Source organism: Rhinolophus sinicus, chromosome 1 (genome assembly GCF_057876585.1).
Source record: "Rhinolophus sinicus isolate RSI-liver-muscle chromosome 1, RSI-T2T, whole genome shotgun sequence".
Classification (NCBI taxonomy): domain Eukaryota; kingdom Metazoa; phylum Chordata; class Mammalia; order Chiroptera; family Rhinolophidae; genus Rhinolophus; species Rhinolophus sinicus.
Window position 1 is genome coordinate 21,159,388 of NC_142501.1, and position 23,547 is coordinate 21,182,934.

The 23,547-nt window shown below is 36.3% G+C and overlaps 1 protein-coding gene across 22 annotated transcripts in view; it reads left to right on the forward strand.

Moving 5' to 3' along the window:
* ANKS1B (ankyrin repeat and sterile alpha motif domain containing 1B) overlaps positions 1-23,547 on the forward strand; it is an 895,010-nt gene that overhangs the window by 506,733 nt on the left and 364,730 nt on the right. For 17 of the 22 annotated variants that reach the window (XR_012494067.2, XM_074326201.2, XM_074326199.2 and 14 more), the window contains one exon: positions 19,561-19,667. Coding sequence is in view for 21 of the 22 variants with exons in the window: in XM_074326201.2 (XP_074182302.2) it covers positions 19,561-19,667 (107 nt within the window). In the remaining variant the exon portion in view is untranslated. Of the gene's footprint in view, positions 1-19,081; positions 19,668-23,547 lie in introns of those variants that run through there. The other 5 variants (XM_019732131.3, XM_019732128.3, XM_019732121.3 and 2 more) reach the window with 5 other exon arrangements.

The window sequence follows — 23,547 nt, forward strand, 5'->3', positions numbered from 1 at the left end:
ATATATTTTCACTAAACCTAACTCATCATCATATTGAGTTAAGTCATAATGCACATTTGATTTAGAGGACCACTGTGGTTCACATAAATGAACACTATACCGAAGGTTTATTATATTATTACTAACCTCTTTTCCCATGTTATCTTTATATTTGATGTTCCTTTGTCATGCTAAAGCATTATTTTTATCATCCTGATGTGAGGTTAGTCACTGATAGTCCAGGGGATTGGTAATGAGGTGAAGAGATGTCTGGTTTCGCATATACACTTGAACTAGCACTTGACCTTCACAGGATTTCATAAATTTTTTGTTCCTCTTATTTTGCTTAAACTATATCTAAAATTACAAAAATATTGTTGTTGTTGTTATTTTATTACATATATGGTCATAAGTTAGTTATCTATGACCCATTATGTGAAATATGAGTACAAAGTTATTTTTCAATTAAGCCATGTTTGATATAATCCACAGCAGAAGGCTATTTTTTTCAAAACCAATAGACAAGAAAATAGAAGCTCAAGATAAAATACTACAGTCTATCCATGAAATCAGAATCCATTAAATAAAACATACTTGTTGAGATTGAAAACATAGGTACATTCAGATAAAATTTCAGTATCTGATCACAGGAAGGGTATTTTTACATATGAGTACAAGTACAGTAGAAACTGGGCAGATTTTGCTAAATGTCTACGGGAACTTAAAGATGTTATTTGGCTGCTAGAAGAATCCAACATAGAATAAAATGTTCTGTGGACAGAGTAGAAAGCAACATGTTGGAAATTTAATCTGTATATTATTTTTTAAAATAAAACAATGGCAATTATAGAACTCAAAGAATTGTCAGTCTTGTTCTTTCTAATATCAGCTAGCTACATAAATGCTACTGAGATGATCTTTAGTATTTTATTTTTAAAAATTTATCCTAGGATCCAGAGGTACTGAGAAAGAGATTTCCTTTATTGACCACCAATTTTCTTAGATCTATGAGCAATTAATCACTATTTTATTTTATAGAAAGTAAAATATTGCTTACAAAACCAAAGAAAAGAAATGAAATTACTGTTTTATGGTGTATCTTGGATCTTAGAGCTCAAGTTGGGTTCAGCAAAAGGTATATTTCCAAAACGTAAAATACATTTTTTTAATATTTGCAAAATATAAAGGGGTTATAGTCAAAAATCCAAGTTTCAGGTACTGCTTGATCTTGAGGTCTCAAAAGAGTTTATTAGGACACAGCCTCTTTCCATTTCTCTGCTCTATTCTCTTTTGTGTTGGCTTCTTTCTCAGGTTCCAAAGTGGTGTGAATAAGACTGCCAACACCACCATTCCTGTTCTTCACAATTTTATGTCCTGGGTGTATGGCACAGAGAAGGGGTAGTAAAAAATTATTTTGTTTTAAGTCTAGCTTTTATTGTCCTGAATTTGGTCATGTGCTCAATCAACCCTCAGTGAAATACTCTGGTGAGGGGGACATAAATGACTAGATGTACTAGTAATAGTATGAGTTATCTATTATTGATGCATAAAAAATTGCCACAAAATTTAGCTTCCTAAAAGAACACATTTTTTAAAATATCACAGTTTTTGTGGAAAAGGAATCTAGGCATGGTTTGACTGGGCCCTTGCTTCAGGCTTTCTCGCAAAGCTTCAGCCTACGTGTTAGCCAGGGCTGGGGCTCATCTGAAGGCTCAAGTGAGGAAGGATCCACTTCCAAGCTTACTCACGTGATTATTGGCAGGATTCAGTTCCTTGTGGGCTATTGGACTGAGGGCCTCTTTTCCTGGCTGGCCGTCAGACAATGGTTTTCCTCAATTCCTTGCCATGGGACTCAACAAAGCAACTTGATTTATCAAAGCCAGCAAGGGAAAGGATCTCCTAGTAAGATGGAAGTCAGAATTTTTGTAATCTGATCTTGGAAGTGACATACGCACAGTGTTGAGGTATTCTGTTGGTTAAAAGCAAGTTGCTCAAGAAGCAGGTCAGTTGCATAAAGCTATTAATACCAGGAAACAAGAATCAGTGGTCCCAGCTTACAAGCCACCTACCACACCACATTTGAATTTGAGTCACATGTCCATCGCAGAAGGTGCTGTTCAAGAAACTCTTTTGAAAGCACAGAAACTGAGAGTGAGTGAGGAGGAAAGTGCAAAACTGGGATCATTATCAGAAGAGAGGGATGGATGGTATGTGGTCAAAACAATTGTTCATAACATTCCCAGGTTTGTCTCTGAGTTCTTTAGAAAAGAGAAAGGAAACGCTTTTTCTATCTCCATAACTTTGAGTGATTATGAATCTCAAAACTTATTTTAGATTATCTAATTATGTGTTTATATTATGAGATAAAGATGTTTTGGTCTGTTAATTCAACATTTCGAAGCCAGCTCTGTTCCTTTTTTATTTTGAGTTTATATTATAATTTTCAGCCAATACCTCTATATGAAATAGATTAAAATTTCTGTTTGTGAATTTGCTGAGATTGTCTTAAGTGTGGAGGATCACACATAGGCTTGAGGTTCAAATTTTCTCAAAACTCATCCCACTTTACCCAAAGAAGCATTTTATGGTTGCGGAGAAAATTAAGCAAAACTAAGTCTTTAGCCCTGACTTTTCAGGATTTTAGTAGAAAATGGAAATAAGTATGAACTTTGAAGTTAAAAATATTTTGAGGGGGCTTCCGTTTTGTAGAGATCATAGATTTACTTGCTGACTTTATCAAGAAAGTAAACAAGCCTTCATCACAGCAGGTATTTACCCTATCAGGAGGTTTTGTCACAGTTAAAATTGTCAGGCTAGGAAGAGTAAATGAATTCAGTGCCTTATCTGTTTTCATACTTAATCACAATGCATCTGTTAAAGAATGATGGGTGTTAAATCTAACCCTGAGTTTCTTGATGAGTTCTTTCAAAATCATGGATTTCATGGATTTGGGACAGACTCAGCAAATCAATTTTTTGAAATTTGCTTATGACTCAGGAGCCAATTGTTAATAATATCATTATATATATGTATGTATTATGTTTATTATAAATATCATTATAGCTAATGTTTATTATTAGTGAATGTTTTTATTATTTTCCCTAATATTTGTTCAGTGCACTTTCCATATTTATCAATTCTTTTGATCTTCACAGCAATCATCTTTAAAAAAAAAAATCATATATTAATTCCCTTTTTACCACTTTGTATACATGTGCAGAACACAAAGGAAATTTGGTATTGTCCTTCTGGAAATCAAAGAGTGCCCATTTGCCATGACTATCTAGCTAAGTTTGAACCAATTAGATTGAGGTCTTGTCTGTGGGAAGAATGAACCCTGTGTGTAACTCCTGCAGCTGAAGCGTGGCGGGTAAAGGTCCTTTCACAGGAAATGTAATCAGCCATTGAACCAGTGCTTACTTAGGAAGGTTCTAAGAGACTGAGGATATTTGGAATTTCCTCTACTTAGAGAACGTACCTTAAAATCTTTAGTTGGGTCATTCTGTCTGTTCGCTTTATAAGAGGGAGAGTCTTACGGCTTCCTGTGTCTCCCTACTTCCAGTTTTTTCCCTGCACTATTCTGCTCTCACATCTTCCCAGATGACGTTTTTGTGGAACATAAATTTGATAGTATCTCTCTGTTCTTGAGAAAGAAAATAGTTACTCTTTCTCCTGGCATATGACTTCCTTGATTACCTATCTCCTGCTTGCACACCTTGCCCCATTCCCTGCTGCATTTCCCTGCTTAGACATGCCCCTATAACCTTTGAATCATGGCAATAATGAATCATTTTAATCATTTTCTATTCAAATATGCCTTTCCCTCATGTTATTCCCTCTGCCTGGAATACCATTGGATTCTCTACAGAAACAGAACAAATAGGATGTATGTATAGATATACATAAGAGGAGATTTATTACAGGAATCAGCCCACGCGATTATGGAGACAGAAGTTTTATAGTCTGCTGTCTGCATGCTGGAGAACCCAGTAGTGTAATTCAGTCTGAGTCCAAAAGACCAAGAATCTTGGATGCTAACTGTATAGTATAAGCCCTGGTCCCAGTCTGAAGGTCCAAACACCAGGAGTATGAATGTCAGAATGCAGACGATGAATGTCTCGGCTCAAGCAGAGTAAATCCACTCTGCCATTGACTTTTCATTCTTATAGACCCTCAACAGTTTGGTTGATGCCCACCCACAGTGGTGAGCGTGATCTTTACTCAGTCTATGGACTCACGTGGGAATCTCCTCCAGAAACAGCCTCACAGACATGCCCAGGATTAATCGTTCTACTCACTCTCGGAACATCCCTCAACCCAGTCAAGTAGAGACATAATTAATCATCACAATCATCTTTGTTTTATTTGCCTCACAAACTCCTACTAAATCTTCAAGTCACAGATGAAATGAACTCTTCCATAAACTCGCTTGAGCTCTCTCCCCAAGCCAAATTAAGCATCCTTCCGTTCTTTCTACATTTTACGTGTTTTGTACACATTTGCATTAGAGCTCTCATCCTCCTCCATGGTAATTTCCTTCCCACTAGACTCTAGATCCTTGAAGGCAGGACAGGTTCCTTCTGCTCCCTGGGCCTAACGCAGTGACTGGCACACAGGAGGCCTCGATGACTTACGGCTGTAATCAGCTTCTTCTCAAAGAAGATTCAAACATTTGCCAGACGCCTTAAAAGAAGGGGAGATGAGAATTAAATCAATGGGATTACTATTTTTTAAAATCAGGTATGTTGTCTGCCAGAAGAATTTTTAGCATTTTAGACTTAAATTTCATTTCCCATTTTAAACCATATCCCCACACATAAGTTGTCAGATCTGTTTTGTAAAGGCTGGTATTTCTTAAGTGCTCCATGAAGTTTTCAATTCAAAATAAAATTCAAGGCCTTCAGGAAAATTGAATCTGAGCTCCTGACTTCCCTTCGCATTTAAACATCAAACCATAATCTTGGAACATTTTCCTACTTAAATCTTGGCTTTATGAGCCAGGAACTCTGTTGACCCACAACATTCTACAATTGCTAGAATGACTAACCTCTTTCCTTCTGTTGTCTTCCACCTCTGCTTTGCATTTCTGTTTGGAATTTCAGAATGGCTGTCCTTTTATCAGTGGAGGAAGCCTTGTTCTTACTGCATTGTCTCTCTTCCTGATAACTTTCACTGTCAGTTTTTCTCCGTAAGGAAAACAGATATGTAATTTATAATTCTCATCACAGAGGACATTTAGGATTGGAAAAATGAGATACTGATACTTTTTAGTTAAAAAATAGAGTTGTTGGTCAGGATCTTTCTTACATTACCCTGCAGGAACGAACACTGATTACTCTTAGCTTCTACACCTCTATTGTAAGCTATAAAAGACAGAAAAGTAAGTTCACATACAGACCATCACTTTCATTATGAGCCAAATGTGCAATTTCTCCCCCAAATGTGGGCATAGCCTTCTGAATTCAGTGGACTTTTTTACCAGTCTCTTCAAAATGACCAGTCTTTGTTTGAAATATATTGGAATAAAGAACTGATAGTCCCTTTTTTCAATTTTAAACTAGGCATACGAACTGTTCTTTCTTGCCATTGTTTCCCCACTTCTTTCTTCTCTTTCCACCTTGAGATGGATGTGAAGACCAGGTTGGTTGGTGCTGAGGACTTGGTTGTCGGTGCATTAGATAAGACAAAGCGCCTAACTGACGTCATGGGTTTGGGGTGTCTGCTCACAGTATAATTAGCTTTCCTCTGTTGTTTGGCCAGTCTGTTCACCCCATTCATTTTGTCTTTTGGAAACAAAGAACTGGGCAAGGAAAAGTGCTGCTGGCTCAGGACCAGCCTCTTTGATTAAGGGACTGCATAAACAACACAAGTATATATTTTACTGGCTGTAAGGATAATGTCAGTAAAAATAATAATATGTCCCTAGCATTTGAATAGCTCTTTACCATTCGTAGTGAGTTCTCGCATACTGTTATTTCATTTTAGCTTTAAACAAAACCATAAGATGGGAGGGTTGAGGTATCACCCTGACTTCACTGAAAAATTCGGCCCCAGAAACTTGCCCAGGCAGGATGGTACTTTCTATTGTCCCACGATCCATCTCAAGAATAGAAACGGCAAATATTTATGTAATGGAAAAGAACCCAAACTGAAACCCAGGCCGACTGGGTCCAGGGTCTGGGCTCTCTCCCACCGTGCTACACTATGAGGCAGCATCTCCTCGTAGACACACAGCGCAGGCGCCCCTGCCGTGCAGACCTGAGAGGCTGAGGACCCGTGTGCAAATGACACTGACGCTGCCGTTGGTTAGAACCCCAGAAAAGCCCTTTATTATAGTGAAATAGAAATATCTCAGTGACAGGATTTACCCGTTCCTGCTATCTCTCATCATTCCTCCTGCCTTTTCTCATTGTTTTCCACTTTAGAATCCAAGAATAATGAACGTCAGATGAAGGGTGGGAAGGAGAATAAACAGAAAAATCGGGAAACCCTTTTAAAACAAAACTGCTGGCATGTGTACGAGTGGACAAAAAGACCATTTTCCCATCCTGTGCACTTGGAACAGAGGAGCAGTAGAGAGTAGTGGCTAAAAGCTCAGGCTCTGGAACCAGGCTACCAGGGTTCTAGTCTAACTGGGTGACCTTAAACAATGTATGACCCCATGTATCTTATTTTCATCCCCTGTGAAAGGAGATGGTAATAGCAATACTTCACAAGGTTGTCGTGAAGGTAATAGAGCAAATGCATCTAGAATGTTTAGAATCTGACCATAGTAAGTGCATATTTGGTATTATTTTACATAATAAGATAACATATTTAAAAGACCAGAGATGTAGTAGGTACTTGTTAAATATAAGTTCCCTTCCTTTGTATATAGTTTTAGATCACTGGAAAGACTCAGATTCATTGAAAAGCATGTGCCTTATGTCAGTTACCTCAATGTCAGTTACCTCGAGAGGATAAACAGGTATTTATTACCTTTTTGAGGGGTTAGCCAGTTTCTTCCTTCCTTCCTTTTTTCTTTCCATTCTTCCAGAAGCTCTTCTTTATCCCTTCCTAAATGCCATTTTCCTACTTAATGAATTTGATAACTGCCACCTCGGCCAACTCATTTTACCCACATTAACTGTTTAATCCATCTCACCTAGCAGCGCCTATTGAAACAGTGTATTGAGTTTCTCTTTCGCTCATGGAACCTGGAGTCACTTAAGCAGTTTTCTCAAATTCATTTCTCCCCTCTATATAGTCACAATAAAAAGTCATGTTTCTAAGTGTTAATTCTTCTAATCTTAAATGACATTTTGTGGATGGTAGACCCGTTTTCTCCACTAGCCTATAAATTGCATTTGTGCAGAGATGTTCAAAGCTATATCCTTACCTCCTAGCAAAATGCTTGGGACAAGAGGTACTTTATAAATATTTGCTAAAGATATCAGTCAATGCGGAAGGAATGAATAAAATATGAAAGAAGCATCCTCTCCCCCAATTAGCTAGAACCCAATTAGGAGATGTCTGAAATGAATGAGAATATTAGCTGCCTTCTACTTTTAAAAGAGAAAATTAATTTTAGAAACCTAAACTGATATTATGGATTTAACTTAATACAATTATAGCAGTTTTCAGACAGTATTCTGGAATAAGTACACATTCGTCTCAGTCTCCTAGGCCTTCAGTGGCTACATAATATGCAGAGAGAACAGTTAAAAACTTGTCAAAATTAAGCTAGTACTCCACCCTCTAGTATTACTGTGCCATTACAATAGAGAGCAGGATACGGGGCTTTGGACTTGCTGTTCCCGCTGCCTCAAATTCTCTTTTCCTAGACACCAGAACGGCTGTCTCCCTCACTACATTCCATTCTCTGTTCAAATTTCACCTTTTCAGAGAGGCATTCCCTGACAATTTTGTCTAAAATAAGTCACTTCCCTCCCTCACCATTTCTCTTTCCTTTTCCAACTTTTAAAAAAACTTCTAAAGCTAGGTTTATTGAGGGATAATTGACCCACAATAAACTGCAGAAATTTAAAGAGTACCGCTTGATGTTTGGCAAAATGGACATGCATACGCTTGTGAAACATCACCACAATCAAGAAAATAAACATCTATCACCTCCAAAAGTTTCCTCATGTCCCTTTGTCATCCCTTCCACTCTTCTTCCCATTCTCAGGTAGTCATTGACCTATTTTTCATCACTGTACATAAGTTGGCATTCTCTAGAATTTTATATAGATGGAATCATACAAAATGTAGTGGGATTTTTTTTTGGGGGGGGGCTCTGATTTATTTTACTCTACAGAATTATTTTTGCATTCATTCTTGTGATGCATATGTGAATTGGTTCCTTTGTATTGCTGAGTACGATGGTATGAATATACTACAATTTGTTCATCCATTCACCTGTTGGTGGACATTCCTGCTGTTTCCAATTATTGGCTGCTATGAAAGTTCATGTACAAGTCTCTGTATGGTACATGTTTTCATTTCTCTTGGGTAAATACCCAGCAGTATAATATGCGTAGCTGGGTCGTGTAGTAGATGTATATTTGACTTTTTAAGAATTTATTTCCCAAAGTGGTTGTTTCACTTTACATTCCCACTGGCAGTGTCCTGACAGTCCCAATTGGTCCACATCCTGTCAAACCCTTGGTGAGATCAGCCTTTGTAACTTTAGACATTCTAGTAAGAGATACCATATGAGGGTTTTCATTTGCATTTTCCTAATGTTTAATGATGGACATTTTTCATGTGCTTATTTGCCATCCTTATGTCTTCTCTGGTAAAGTGCCTGCTCAAATCTTTTGCCCATAAAAAAAATAATAATAATAAGTTGTTGTTTCCTTGTTATTAAGTTTTGAGAGTTTGTTATATATTCTTGATGCAAGTCTGTTATCAGACATAATTTGTAAAAGTTTTCTTCTAGTCAGCCGTTAGTCCTTTCATTCTCTTAACAGTGTCTTTCAAAGAGTAGAATTTTTAAATTTTGATTTTAAATTCTAAATTCTAATGATCGTTGTTTTTCGCTTTTTCTTTTAGAATTGTGCTTTTGTAGATTAACCCAAGTTCAAGATTTTCCCTAAATTATTTTCCCAGATTTTCTTCTAGAAGTTTTATAGTTTTAGACTTTTACATTTAGGACTATGATATATTTTTTTGCTAATTTTCATATATAGTGCAAGATATGGATTTAAGTCTTTTTTTTTTTTATTGCGTATGGATTGCCAGTTGTTCCAGCATCAGTCATTGAAAAATCTCTCCTTGCTCCACAGAATTGCATTTTCACCTTGGCAAAAATCAATTGTCCTTCTCTGTGTTCATTTATTTCTTAACCCTCCATTCTTCTGCGGATCTAGTTGTCTATCTTAAGACCAACACCCCCATAGCTTTATATTGTCTTAAAGTCAAGTAGTATACCTTCTCCAATTTTGTTCTTCTTTTTCAAAGGTATTTTGGTTATTCTTGGTCCTTTGCATTTCCATATGAATTTTAAGAGAAGCTTGACAATTTCCACAAAAAAAGTTTTTAAGCCTCCAAGGAGTTTGATTAGGATTGCATTGAATCTATTGATCAATTTGGGAAGAACTGACATGTTAACAATGTTGAGTCCTTCAATCTATGAATATGGTTTATCTTTCTATTTATTTAGGTCCTATATGATTTCTTTCAGCTGATTTCTTTCAGCAATGTTTTATAATTGTAAGTGTACAGGTCTGGCACATTTTTTGACACATTTATTCCTTAGAATTTCCTGTTTTATATGCTGCTATAATTTATGCTAATTTTTATTTCAAGTTCCGTTTATTGTTAGTATAAAGAAATACAGTTGATCTTTCTATAATGATCTTGTATTCTGCAAATCTTGCTAAACTTACCTATCCTGGTGGATCTCATAGGGTTTTATACATAAATATGTATATGCATATGAGAACAGAAACCATTTTTCTTATTCCTTTCAATCTGGACATTTTATTTCTTTTTCATTTTTTGTGCTGGCTAGAATTCCAGTACAATGTTAGATAGAAGTGGTGAGAGTAGACATCCTTGCCTTTCTTTTCTGAACTTAGCAGGGACACATTCATTCTTTCACAATTAAGTGCTTAAAGATGACTTTTCTCGGATTAGAAATTCCTCTCTAGTTTTCTGAGAGGCTTTGCCAAGAGTTTTTATGAGGAATGGTTGTTGGATTTTGCCAAAGGATGTTTTTTCTGCATCACTTTGAGGATTATATGGTTTTTCTTTAGTGGTTAATATGGTGAGTTGTATCAATTGGTTTTTGAATCTTAAAGAAATCTTGCATTATTGGGATAAACCCAACTTGGTCATGTTTTATGATCTTTATATTATTGAATACTACTGGCCAGATTTCGTTAAGAATTTTTACATCTATTTGCACGACAAACATTGGTCCATAGTTTTCTTTTCTCATAATGTCTTTGTCTGATTTTGTTATCAGAGTAATACTGACCTCATGGAATAAATTGGCAAGTTATTTTTTTCAGTTTTGGGGAGGAGTTTGGATAGAATTGGAATTATTTCTTCCTTATATATTTGGTAGAATTCACCATTGAAGCCATTGATGAGGCCTAGTGTTTTCTTTGTGCACGGTTTTAACTATAAATACAATTACTTTTATAGAGAGATATTCAGTTAGTAAGCTCTTCATGAGTGAGCTTCCGATAGTTGTCTCTTTCAATAACTTTGTCCATTTCATCTAAGTTTTTGGCTTTATTGGTATGAAATTATTCATATTTCTTTATTATCCTTTTTAATGTCTATAGAATCTGTAGGATTATCATTTCTCCCATTCTTAATATTAGTAAACTGTGTATTCTCCTTTTTCTCCTGATTGACCTGACTAGTGCTCTATCAGTTTTATTGATTATCTCAAATAGCTTTTGGTTGTTTTGATTTTTCTCTATTGATTTTCCTTTTTTCTACATCATTTATTTCCATTTATTTTCTTATTTCTGCTTACTTTTAGGATTTTTTGTTCCTTTTCTCATTTCTTAAAGTAGATACTAAGATTATTGATTTGACATTTTCTTACTTTCCAATATAGGTATTTAATGCTGTAAAATTCTCTGTAAGTACCACTTTAGCGACATCTCACAAATTTTAATATGCTGTACTTTTATTTTCATTCAGTTCAAAATATTTTCTGAGTAAATGAGAAGGTAGTTTAATAAAACCACTAATGGAAACAGAAATCTCAAGATGGAGGAGGTTATAAGGATATAAAACAGTAGCGATCAATGAATCTTTATAGTAATAAAATACAAATTGATATAATAAACACATTGGGAATATTCAACATAAATGTTATTTAGGGTTCATTAAATAGAAGGAATGTAGGAGAAAAAATTCTAGCAATAGAATAGAACAAAATCTTCTAAATATTTATCAGCAAAACCTAAGAATTGGTTGGGAATGGGGCAGATAGATAAAGGAAAAGCATTTTGGAAATTGTAACATGTGGTTTAGGAAAGGGAAAATAGAGAAGAAAAAATATTCTGGAGGTCTAATTTTACAGGAACAAGATGTCTTGGTGGGGGAAAAGTTGGTATTTTATTTTTAAATATTATAGAAAAGTGTTTGTCTGATATTTAGAGCAGAGAAAAGTAAAATAATCATGATGGGTAGAGAAGTATCATAAAATCTCAAAGTTAAAAAGAGAAAATGGAATGAATAGGAATGTCACCAGACTAATAAAAATGAAGAAAAGGAAAATAAGGTGACAAAAAATGTAAATAAATATAAACTAAGATGAAATGATTGAAATCAAGCATGGCTGTCATTGTATTTGTCCTTTAAAGTGTAAACCACTAGATTGTAGTATTTTTAAATGCTAGATTTAAAAATATTTACAATTATAGGCTGTAAAATATAGACCTATTTTAATGACATTTTTAAAAGTTAAAGATAATGGGGTAGACACCAAAAACATGATCCATAAAAGTAAAAATTAATAAATTGGGCTTCATCAAAATTAAAAATTTTTATCTCTGCGGGAATTGGAAGATATACTACAGACTAGTAGAAAATATTTGCAAATCAATAATAAAATATCCAACAAATATTTTGTATCTAGAATATATACAGAGCCCTCCAAATTCAACAATACAAAACCAAATAATCCAATTAGAAAACAGGCAAAAGGCATGAACAGACATTTTACCAAAAGGATATGCAGATAGCAAATAAACCATGAAAATACGTTCAACATAATTAGCCATGAGGGGATGCAAATTAAAACCACAAGGAAGTATTACCATACACCTATCAGATGGCTAAAATTAAAAAAAAAACCAAAAAAAAAAAAAACCAGTAATTATACCAAATTCTAGTGAAGATGCAAAGAAACTTGATATCTCATACATTGCTGGTGAGAATGTAAAATGATACAACCACTCTGGAAAAGAACATGACAGTTGATTATAAAATGGACCATGTGTTTACCATATAACCCAGCCATTGCACTTTTGGACATGTATCTCAGAGTAATGGAAACTTACGTTCACACAAAAACCTGTATACCAATGATCATAATGGCAATTATTAATATCAATTAATAATTGATAGAAGCTAGAAGCAACCCAGATGTCTTTCTGTGGGTGAATTATTAAGCAAATTGTGGTACATCCATACCATGGAATACTACTCAGCAGTAAAAAGAAATGAGCTATTGATACATGGGATAACTTGTATAGATTTCCAGGGAATTATGCTAAATCAAAAATCCTAAATCTTACATACTAAATGATACATATAACATTCTTTTTTTTTAAAATTAAAGTTTATTGGGGTGACAAGTGTTAGTAAATTTACATAGCTTTCATTCTTGAAATGACAAAATGATAAAGGAGGAGAACAAATTGCTAGTGGGAGAGGGAGGGAGATGCCCATGGCTATAAAAGAATAGCAGGAAGGATCCTTGTGATGGTGCTATCTTTATCTTGACTGTGGTGATGGTCACATGATCTACATGTGATACAATTACATAGAACTAAACACACACATACACACAAACGAGTGCATGTAAAACGGGTAAACTCTGAATGAGATCAGTGAATTTTATCAATGCCAACTGCCTGGTTGTGATATATTATAGGTGTATAAGATGATACCACTGGAGAAAACTGGGTGAACTCTATACAGAATCTCTCTTTTATTATTTCTTATAATTGCATGTGAATCTAAAATTCCTCAAAATAAAAAGTTTTTAAAAAGAAAATGAAGGGGTGGTCCTAGAGATATCAGGCAAAGAAATGAATAAAGTGCAGTGCATCTACGTTATGGACTATTATGCAGTTATTTAAAAGAATAAATTACAGCTTATCATTTGCTTGGTAGAATTTTCATAAGGCTTTGTTGAATGAGAAAAGTAAGTTTCAGAAAAGTGAGTGTAATATGATTCTATAATTATGAAATAATGTCCCAAAATACCCACATATAGAAGTATACATTTTTGTACTCATCTATCTATGTTTTTGAGAAAGAAAGAGATTTGGCAATGGGTAATACATGAAAGAAACACAGTTGTTTGTTTAGATGAATTACCTTGAGGAAAGAATGGATGACCCTGATGCTTTGGAGGAACTGGGTGAAGAACCAAAAAAATGGAAAAAGAAAAAAGAGAGCACTAAAAATACCAATATATTTAAACAATAACAGTGTATACTTACATGCAATTATATATGTATGTTATGTTCTTATAAATTTAAGGAAAATGTAAGAATTATTTTTATTATTTTATAATTTTATTATTATTCAATAATTATAAATTTATTGAGATATAATTTATAGATCATTCAATTCACCCATTTAAATTGTACAGTTCAGTGGTTTTTTTAGTGTATTCACAGAGTTGTACAACTATTGCCACACACAAAAACCTATATACCAATGACCAACATTTTTATCACCCAAAAAAAGAAACCCGATGTTCATTAACAGTCACTCACCTTTTACCCCCAAGCCCCTCCCTAGCCCTAGGCAACCAGTAATCTGCTTTCTGTTCTATACATTTGTCTGGACATTTCATGTAAACAGAATCATATAATATATGGTATTTTGTGACTGGCTTCTTTCACTTACCATAATGTTCATTCGTGTTGTAGTATGTGTTGTAGTATCTGTCAGCGCTTCATTTCTTTTTTTTTTTGGGTGGGGGGGGATGTTGAGGAACAGTGTGTTTCTCCAGGGCCCATCGGCTCCAAGTAGTTGTCCTTCAATCTAGTTGTGTACGGCGCAGCTCAGCTCCAAGTCCAGTTACCATTTTCAATCTTTAGTTGCAGGGGGTACAGCCCACCATCTCATGTGGGAATTGAACCAACAACCTTGTTGAGAGCTCGTGCTCTAACCAACTGAGCCATCGGCCACCCCTCCAGAAGCTCAGTGGCAGCTCGTTGTTTTCATTCTAGTTGTGGAAGGCTCAGCTCACTGGCCCATGTGGGAATCGAACCGGCACCCGTATTGTTCAGAGCTCGCGCTTTAACCAACTGAGCCATCCAGCTGTCCCAGCACTTCATTTCTTTATATTGTCAAACAAGATCCCATTTTATGACTATATCCCATGGTATTTATCCATTCAAAGGTACAGACTTGCCCCTGTGCACCGTCATCGTGGGACAACAGTGGTCATAGCAGCGCTCTCTTTCTCTCTTTAATCTTTCTTTTAAGTTCTATGCCTCATTTGGTATCATCCCCAGATATTAGGCTCCACTAATTGTCAGCTGATTGCTCTATTCTTTTTGACAGTTCCCTATGATATGAATTGTTCCAGAGTTGGTCCAGTTAAATTTGAGCAGGAATAGTTGTTGAGGCTAGCCTTCGAAATTTGTTCTGATTCCAGGAGGGCGCTTCTTAAATGTGTCTTTTCCTGGTTCTCTAAAACTAGTTGACCCACCATTTAGCTTGTTGTCCTAATGCACCTACTGGTCTCCTTTTAACTGCTTATCGTAAAAATCGCCACTGTTTTCAATAACCCAGTTAGGCTTGAAGTTCCTCATACTCAATTTCAAATAAAATCAATTCCTTGGAATAGAACTTTAGAGCTCTCTGTATTTAGGGACTGACTCTCCCCTTTGGCAAGGCTTTGAACCACTGTTCTGGGCAATGGGCAGAGATGGTAGCCTCTGGTCTTCTCATCTTCTTAGCTTGCCTTTCTGGACATGGAACCTCAGCCCTACAGTTACATTGGGATGAGGGCCAGGAGGACCTCACTATTCTCTGCCTGCCACCACCGTGATAGCGCTTCCACTTTGTGAATGGGGGCTGGCTGAACAAAGGGAACCCATGACATCTCAGCCACATGCACCAGGAATTTAACCTGTGCAGCTTGGAGCTAGAGTAGATTAAAAATGTTGCTGGCCTGCCCCTTTTGATAAGATTTCATAGTCCATGGATGGGAGCTGAGGAGAGACGGAGCCTCGCCCTCTTGGGCACACCCACCCAGAGTGGAGTCTCTTTCAAGCTGGACTGGGGAGGGATGGGAGGGAGGAAACAAGTCATGGCGCCAGTGCCATAGATCCTCTCTGTTCTTACCAAGTTTTAGTAGATTTTCTTGAATGAATATTTCTTCATCCTCTATGTTCTTGAGACAATTTCCAGAGACTCTAAATGGTTGTTTTGTTTTGTTTTTATACGGTTTTTAGCAGTTATGTTTGTTTGGCTTGTGATAGGGTGCATGGAGCTCTTCGCATTGCCATTCTGGAAGTTGGAACCCCCAGAATTAATTTTTAAAAGACTGTGTGAAAGGAAATTCCTGGTTTTATCACACACTCTGAGTTTCAATTCCCTTATCTATTAATGGGGATAATAATCCACGCCACACTGCTTAGGACAGAGTAGCCCTGAATAACTGTTAGTTTCTTCTTTCCTTCTTCTTATCTCACTTTTGGGACTTAGGGAAGTTCTAGTTGAATGAAGGTGCCTGCCCAATAATGCGTTGCTACACCTTAAGGATTTTAAGACTCCAAGGAAGTATTTCAAGTAAATTAAACATATATTTAAGCACCTTAAAAATGATCTTCATACCTGGACCAGCATTCTTTCAGAGGTTTGGTTCATGAGAAAATACTTTTAACAAAAACCACAGCATGACTCAAAGTCTCTTTCTTTTTCTTCCCTCTCCCTCACCACCTCCCACTACCCCATTCTCTCCTAATTTATTTCCCTCCTGCATCATAACCTTTCACCAACATATAAGAATTACTGAGTAGGAATTGAATGATTGAATAGTTAAAAAAATAAAATTCAGTCAGTCTATGTAAAGATTTGTCAGGTGATTAGAAATTAGTATTCTCTCTGAGCCATGTTTTCATATAGTAATCTGGACCTTGACAGAACCCCACTTCAATCAATAGATGATAGATAGATAGATAGATAGATAGATATTAAGAAATGAAAAATTTTTAAAGTCATTTCCAATTAGTTTCTTCCTTCCTTCCTTCCTTCCTTCTTTCCTTTTTTTTTTTTCCTTCTTTCTTTCTTCCAACAAAGATGATTTAAAGCCTAAGATGTATGTGACATTCTTCTATGTACTTGGGCCCTGGTATGCATGTTAAGAGATGAGATGGGGATTTTAGGAGCTGACCAATCAGTATGTGTCTTACCAAGACAAAACATTATTGTGGTGTTTGTTCATTCTTCATGTAGCTTATCTACCTATTCATTAAAATGATCAGAAAGAACAATATGGATATGACCCTAACAGAAGCTATAATTGATATTTACCTTTACTCTCCCTCATACCAGCTTTAGAGCTGGCCAAGGACAGATAATATTATGTTTTGAACTTCTAGTACAGGTGATGTTGAACAACCAGAATCTCTTAAAATTAATTTCTGAAAAAAAAAATTGATTTCTAAACTGCTGCAAACTTTTTGACCTTCTTAAGGGATTTAGAGTCAATCAGGGATAAATTATCATCAAATAAGAGAAGATGAGGATGATAAACAAAAATCTATACCGAAGATTTTATTTCGAAACCCAACTATCTTCTTTTATAAAGAATTCAGATACTTGGGATAAATTTAAAAACAAAAGAAACAAATTTTTAAGTCAAAATGAGGAGGATTTTGTGTAGTTTGGATTGTGAAATTAAAATTACATTATGTGGTGTAGCAGGTGCTTACTGACTCCTTACTATGTGTAATATTAGCAAGACATATTCCTGATTCAAGATATAAGTCTCATAAACAAATAACTATAATGTTAGACAGAAAATATTTGTTGTAATAGAGAATCTAAAGATGCCACTTCAGTCAGACAAGGAAGAGATTTATTCCTGTTAGTCGGAATTAGAAAAAGTTTCATAAAGGAAGTGTCATGTGATCCAAAGCCAGCAAAGAAGGGGCAGAAATGTGGGGACATAACAAAACTAGTCACACTGTGTTCCAGGCAACCTTTAGAGACCAGTCAGTAATCCCACCTGACTGGAGCACTGGGAAAGGGAAATAAAGGTAGATGATTTGTAGTAGATCATGAAGACCCCGAAATGTTACCAAAGGAGTTGGGAGTTCATTTTGAAGCCAACTGAAAATCATGGAAGGGTTCTAGAAAAGGGAGTAATAAAACGGTATCTTACAGAACTTCTTCTGACACCTACATGCACAATAGATTTTAAAAATATCAGAGGTAAGAAGATCAATAGAGAAGCCATTGTCGCATTAGGCCAGGTGGCCCAACTAAGAGAGCAGAATCAAAGTGGATGGAAGTTCCACAAACACAAACAGAATCAAGGAAATAGATGCCAGAGACACTATGGTGAGGGACGCCTAGAACTTGGGAACTGACGTCAGCCGTGCAAGAGGGAGCCCAAGATGTTTCGAAGTTTAATGTCTGTGTGTCAGGGAGGTTGACAATGTTCTTAAATAGAGAAAGGAAACAGAAAGATAAGGTTTGGGGAATGAAGAAAAATGATGTTTCATTTATTCAATAAATATTTATTGAGCATTTACTATGTGCCAGGCACTGTTCTGAGGGGATGAGAGTTATTTTAATTTTTAAAGCACTTTGTGTGGGAAAGGCACTGTTCCCAATCTGTGTGACTCCAAAGGCAGAGCTGGAGCCAGTGAGTAGGAGTCAAGTAGGAAGTAAAATATCTTTCTAATAAATGGGGTCTTCTTGATAAGTTGTAAGAGTTCTGTTACAGGCAGTATTCAGGCATAAATTACATGATATTCTTTTTCCAGGAAGACTGTGACAGAGATTCCTGTGGTAAGAGGGAACTTAGACTAACCTTTCCACAAGTTCTTTCCTGAACTTAAGTGAGAGTCTGTTCTTTCTGATGATCTAGTCCTATGAGTTCTATTATTAATCTCTTGTTTTTCTCAATTATTAGATAAATTACTCATCTGTCTGCCATTCAGTAAAACTCACACATTTACATCTGTTATTCGTGAATTATTTCTGGTGAGGGCTTTTCTGCTTTATTAAAAAAAAATTCTACCCTGTAATGTTACCTTTACAGCTAATTTAGAATGGGAACCCTGCTAGAGGGGGTTATAAATATCAGAGGAGAAAAGGATTTCTTGTGCCTAATAATATTTTTGTTTGGAAGAAGCCCTGCAAACAAGAAATGAATTATCTTGACTTCAGGACTGCGATGCAGCTTCTGTTTTGCAGTAATTCTAAAAGAAATAAAAATCTCAGAGAGGTTCATTTTGACATAGCACGGTAAAGAAGGAGAATCATTATTCTCCAAACACTGTAAAGCTTTCAATCAGAAACATTTATTTGTGCTACGAGTGAAGAAGAAAGGGAATGGGAAAGGAAGAAAAGAAAAGGAAAAAGGGAACCTGTAGTGAGTTCTGCTACAAGCTATAGTTAAAGCTTTGCATTTCCTGGTGTCTTTTGAAACGTAAAATTTCACAACAAATGGCTCTGTAACGTATAACCAGTATGAAGATTCAATTCAGATCTAAGCACTTTGGTTTGCTTTGGAATCTTGCTATTTTCTGCATTTGTTTTGACGGCTCTCATCATTCAAGATTGACGCTTGGATGGGTGTGTAGGAGGGAGCAGCAGCAGCAGGCTTACAGCTTGCAGACAAAAAAAAAAAATCTGCCTTATCTGATGGCTATTATTGAAAATGCGAGGTGTAGCCTGGGCTGGGTAATGAAGGGGAGCGAGCGAGGGGGAGCACGGCGCACGGAGCTGCATACTGATGCGTGTAGGAGTACTTGATAAAAAGACTTCTGGCTGCTGGCCGTGCCTCGCTCATTGTGGAGTACTCCAACAGTCACAGAACGCAGCCCAGCCTAAGCTGACAGCTTGCTATGCCTTCTTCTGCTGCCTGGTGTTGGTGGCTGTCTGACGTACTGGTCGGTAGTAAAGATTAATATGTAAGAAAATGTGGAGCTAGGATCAAGTCATACTCCACAGCCTGCCTGGCAAACTATGTTTTACTTCTGACTTTGCTCTCTCGCTGAGAACATTCATCTGTCAAGCTGGCGGGCTCCTTTGATAGCAACTTTCCCAGGAGCATGATGTGGCAATGCCACCTCTCAGCCCAGGACTACCGCTATTACCCCGTGGACGGCTACTCCCTGCTTAAACGCTTCCCTCTTCATCCTCTTACAGGACCCAGATGCCCTGTCCAAACAGTGGGACAATGGTTGGAAAGCATTGGGCTACCTCAGTACGAGAACCACCTGATGGCTAATGGATTTGACAATGTGCAGTTTATGGTAAGACGCTCTCTGTGTCCACAGAGCTGCCTTTTGTCTGTCTTTGCTTCTTATGTGTCTTACATGGCTCAGAGGCAGCCTGATTTGCACGAAAACCGGTCAATTTTATATGTGTAACTGCCTCCGACCTTAGGACTGAACTTGCTGTGTACATGTATCCACTTGCTAAAAAATGAGATCTGTGGGCATCCATGTACATATGTATTATGTGAATGAACCGGTGCGAGTACTATTTATAGGCAGTGAAAGAAGATGAACATTTACAGTCTCCCTGTCATTCTCTGTGATTTTTATAAATTTGTAATCTCGGAATACTCAGTTTGATTATCGCACTCTTCAGTTAATTCTAGATTCCTAAAACATATTATTTCGCTTGAACAGCAGCAGGTAGTGATTAATTAGACAATCTGTGATGTTTACCATAGGAAGATCATTTTTTTCCCCCTGATAATTGTTCGATAAGCAGTTTAGATTGTTTGGACAACCTCTAGTTTGTTAGCAAACTGCTTTAGATGGTCAGTTATGAAGAGGGTTCACTTATGCATGCTGATGGAAGAGCATCAAAGTCTTGTTTATTACTTTAGGTAGAAAACAAACACTTCCATCAATGAACTGTCAATATTTAGAAAGAGGCTAAGGGACTGAGTACATTCACATGCTTCTGAATTCTGGTCTGCATGCGAACTTCTCACTGTGTTGCCTCCGAGAGGCAGGAGGATGGGGAGATGTGCAGACCCAGAACACAGCTTTCTAATCATTTACATACCTCCCCCAGTGCTCATCAGTTTCCCTTGTTAAGCGATGTCACTGTCCTTATTAATGTTCCTTGTTTTTAAGGTCCCATCACACGTATTACTGATCCCTAAATTTAGAGAGAGCCCCATAACCTAGGCATGTAGCACACAAATAGCTTGTAGAAATAGTTAATAGCTATTTCTAAGTACTAGAAATCCCGGGGCTGACACCTGAAGCTTTTTAATACCAGAACTGATAACAAAACACTGGGAGCTAGTCATGTCTTTTTATCTCCATTTGAGACCATTTTTCTCCAAGCTGACTTGTAAATTTGAAAATTTCTCAAATTGTGGAACGTCTGCCTCTTCTCCAAAAATGTGTATGCCCCATGAGTTGTTTTTTTTTCCCAAAGAAGCTACATAAATGTATTAAGACATATGAGCTCTAAGTAATTGTATACATAGAACTCTTTATGAATCTATTTTGTTTACAATGAGATATGCAGCTACTGGTATTTTTCTCATGTTTAAGAATACCATTACTGATTAGACAGACAAGATATTGTAGATATTGAAATAGGAAAAGAGTGAAATTTCTTCCATTGCTATGAAAGTCTTAGGACACTGAGCAGATTTAGGACAGAATTAGGACACTAAACATAGGATACCACGAAGTAGAGGAACTATCAAAACAGAATGAAAATCGTTATTTATGTTTACTGCACATTTTGATAGGTATTCTTTCTCCCTATCTTCACTTGAGATAAGACTCTCATTTCTCGTTTCTATTCCTCAAACCCTTGTCTAAATTTATTCTGGTCCCATGAGAAGTTAGGTAGGTTTTTGGATTCTCTAGACTATTTGGCTGCTTTGAAAGATTTTAATTCAGCATAATTTTCCTCTGAATGTTAAACACTTTTGAGTAAATATAATCCCTATTTGAAAGCCTGGAACTGAAAGGTTAATCAAACAGGTTTTGAATAAGCATTTGGAGATCTTAAAAAAAAAAATACTCCTGAATGAAATATGTATAAGCACTCCAAAATGTATCTGGGAGGTAAAAATCCTGTACTTATGTGACAAAACCAAGGTCTGATCTTCTCCGTAGGTTATTGTCTTTTTTCAATTCCAAGTATTGTATATAATTTTCCAGAAATTAAGAAAACATAGTTAATTCACATGAGTCAAATACTTTTCTCATAAGACAGAATCAATATTTAAAACTTTGAATTTTCATTTAGAGGAATTAGTTAATTATGAAAATGAAGCAAGTCATAAAATGGTGTCATCAATTATTGCTTTCTATACTGCGGTACACCATTTATTTGTTACTAGTATCATAAAAAAACAATTTCTACCTTTATAAAAATGTTTATTAATCTCCATAATCTAATTTATTTCATTACAAACTCAGTTGAAACACTAGTATGATCAGCCCACTTTAAGAAACAGATTTCACTAATGTGGTGAAAAATCGGCTAGACCTGCTTAGTCTCCACTCGGTATCATATTCTAGCTTTTGTTTTTCTTGAAGCATATTCTGACCTGCATTTATTCATCCTGTTGCCTAAGCAACAAGCACCATACTCCCATAACTATAATGTAGTACAGGTCTTATTAGCTTTTTAGAACAAGACAGTAGAAACATCAAAAGGACATAATTAATGTTAGTTGAAACATCATGGTAGTACATATATGCATAGATACGCTTTATTTCAGAAACACTCTCAAGAGTTAATTTTTCATTTAATAACTATCCATTAATGAATGGGAGTTTTAAAGGATCCATATAAGTAACTTTCAAAGTGTTTACTGATACCTTTAACAAATTTTTCTTTGCTAACTCTGTTTGAAATACTCTCACGCATAAACACACTATATGATGGTTTATCCACACTGCTGTCATTAACTTTAATAAAGATTTCTTACATCAATTCCTAGACATGGTTAGAAAAGAAGGACACCCCTCTCCCCTTCATTTTTAAATATCTATAAGTGGTTGCTTCTCCTTTGGTCTCTTAATACTCATCCTTGATTTTACTGATGCGTGAAATTTTTTCAATATCTGAAAGTTAAAAATTCTAAACTTTTTCTTTACGCGTCTGGTTCTGGTTTGTAGAATAGTTGTGCACACAGTTTTGACCCTTCCGTATCCTTAAATATATAAAACAAATGGAAATTGGTAAATCAATAAATAGCTACAAAAGTACATTAGGTTACCTAAGACTTTGGGAAAGTCAGATCTATGTTGTAATCATAAGTCCCTTCAACACAGAGCCCTTTGAAGACTTACCCAGGCCCCACTCTACCTGTCCATCCCCTCGGAAGTCATCCATCAGCTCCCTCCTCGTTAGGCATGTCTACCTCCCTGCTACTCACTAGCCTCTGGAAATGCTGTGGTCCTCTGACATCCCACCTATTTTCCCCAAGTTTGCAACATATAGCATATGTCTAAGTTTCAAAGCTCCTTTTTTTGTTCACCAAGGAGTTTAGGTGTGAAGTCTACTATACAAAATGCATATGCTTCTTTGCTTTTTATTATACATATTTGGACCATTATCTCTTTTTTCCAAGTCTGATGACTACTTCCTAAATTTTAAGTCTCAAACTATCTATTCTTGTCCTGATGACTGCTCGTTTGTACTCTTCCGCCATCCTTTCCTGGACAGCTATTTCCTTTCCTTCCCCCTGTCTTTTATCCTCAATATTTGCCTTGTTTGTGTAGCTTTCCTTCACAACACCAGTCCTCAGCAGCCTCTCTTTTCTCAGAACTCATGTGATGGTTGTATTTGGTCTGAAAAATTACACTTGGCGTGTCATTATTCATTCTCTAGAATTAAGAGTTAAATTTGCACTTATATGTATCTTGTCTCCCCATCTAGACTGGAAGCTCCTCAAGTCCAAGTTCTGTGTATTCAATTTCCTTGCCTTTCTCACAACTCCTAGAATAATGCTATGTACGTAGAAATCACCCATAAACACTGGAAGCACAGCAGAGTGTTGTAGATGGACCTCCAGGCTCATTTTTAATGTGGAAGCCTTGTTTTGCCAGGGGGAACGTGGAGCACTCGTACCCTACATTCATTCATGCCACCAATACTCCTGAAACATTTTTTATGTGCTAGCGACAGTGTTAATTATGAGGG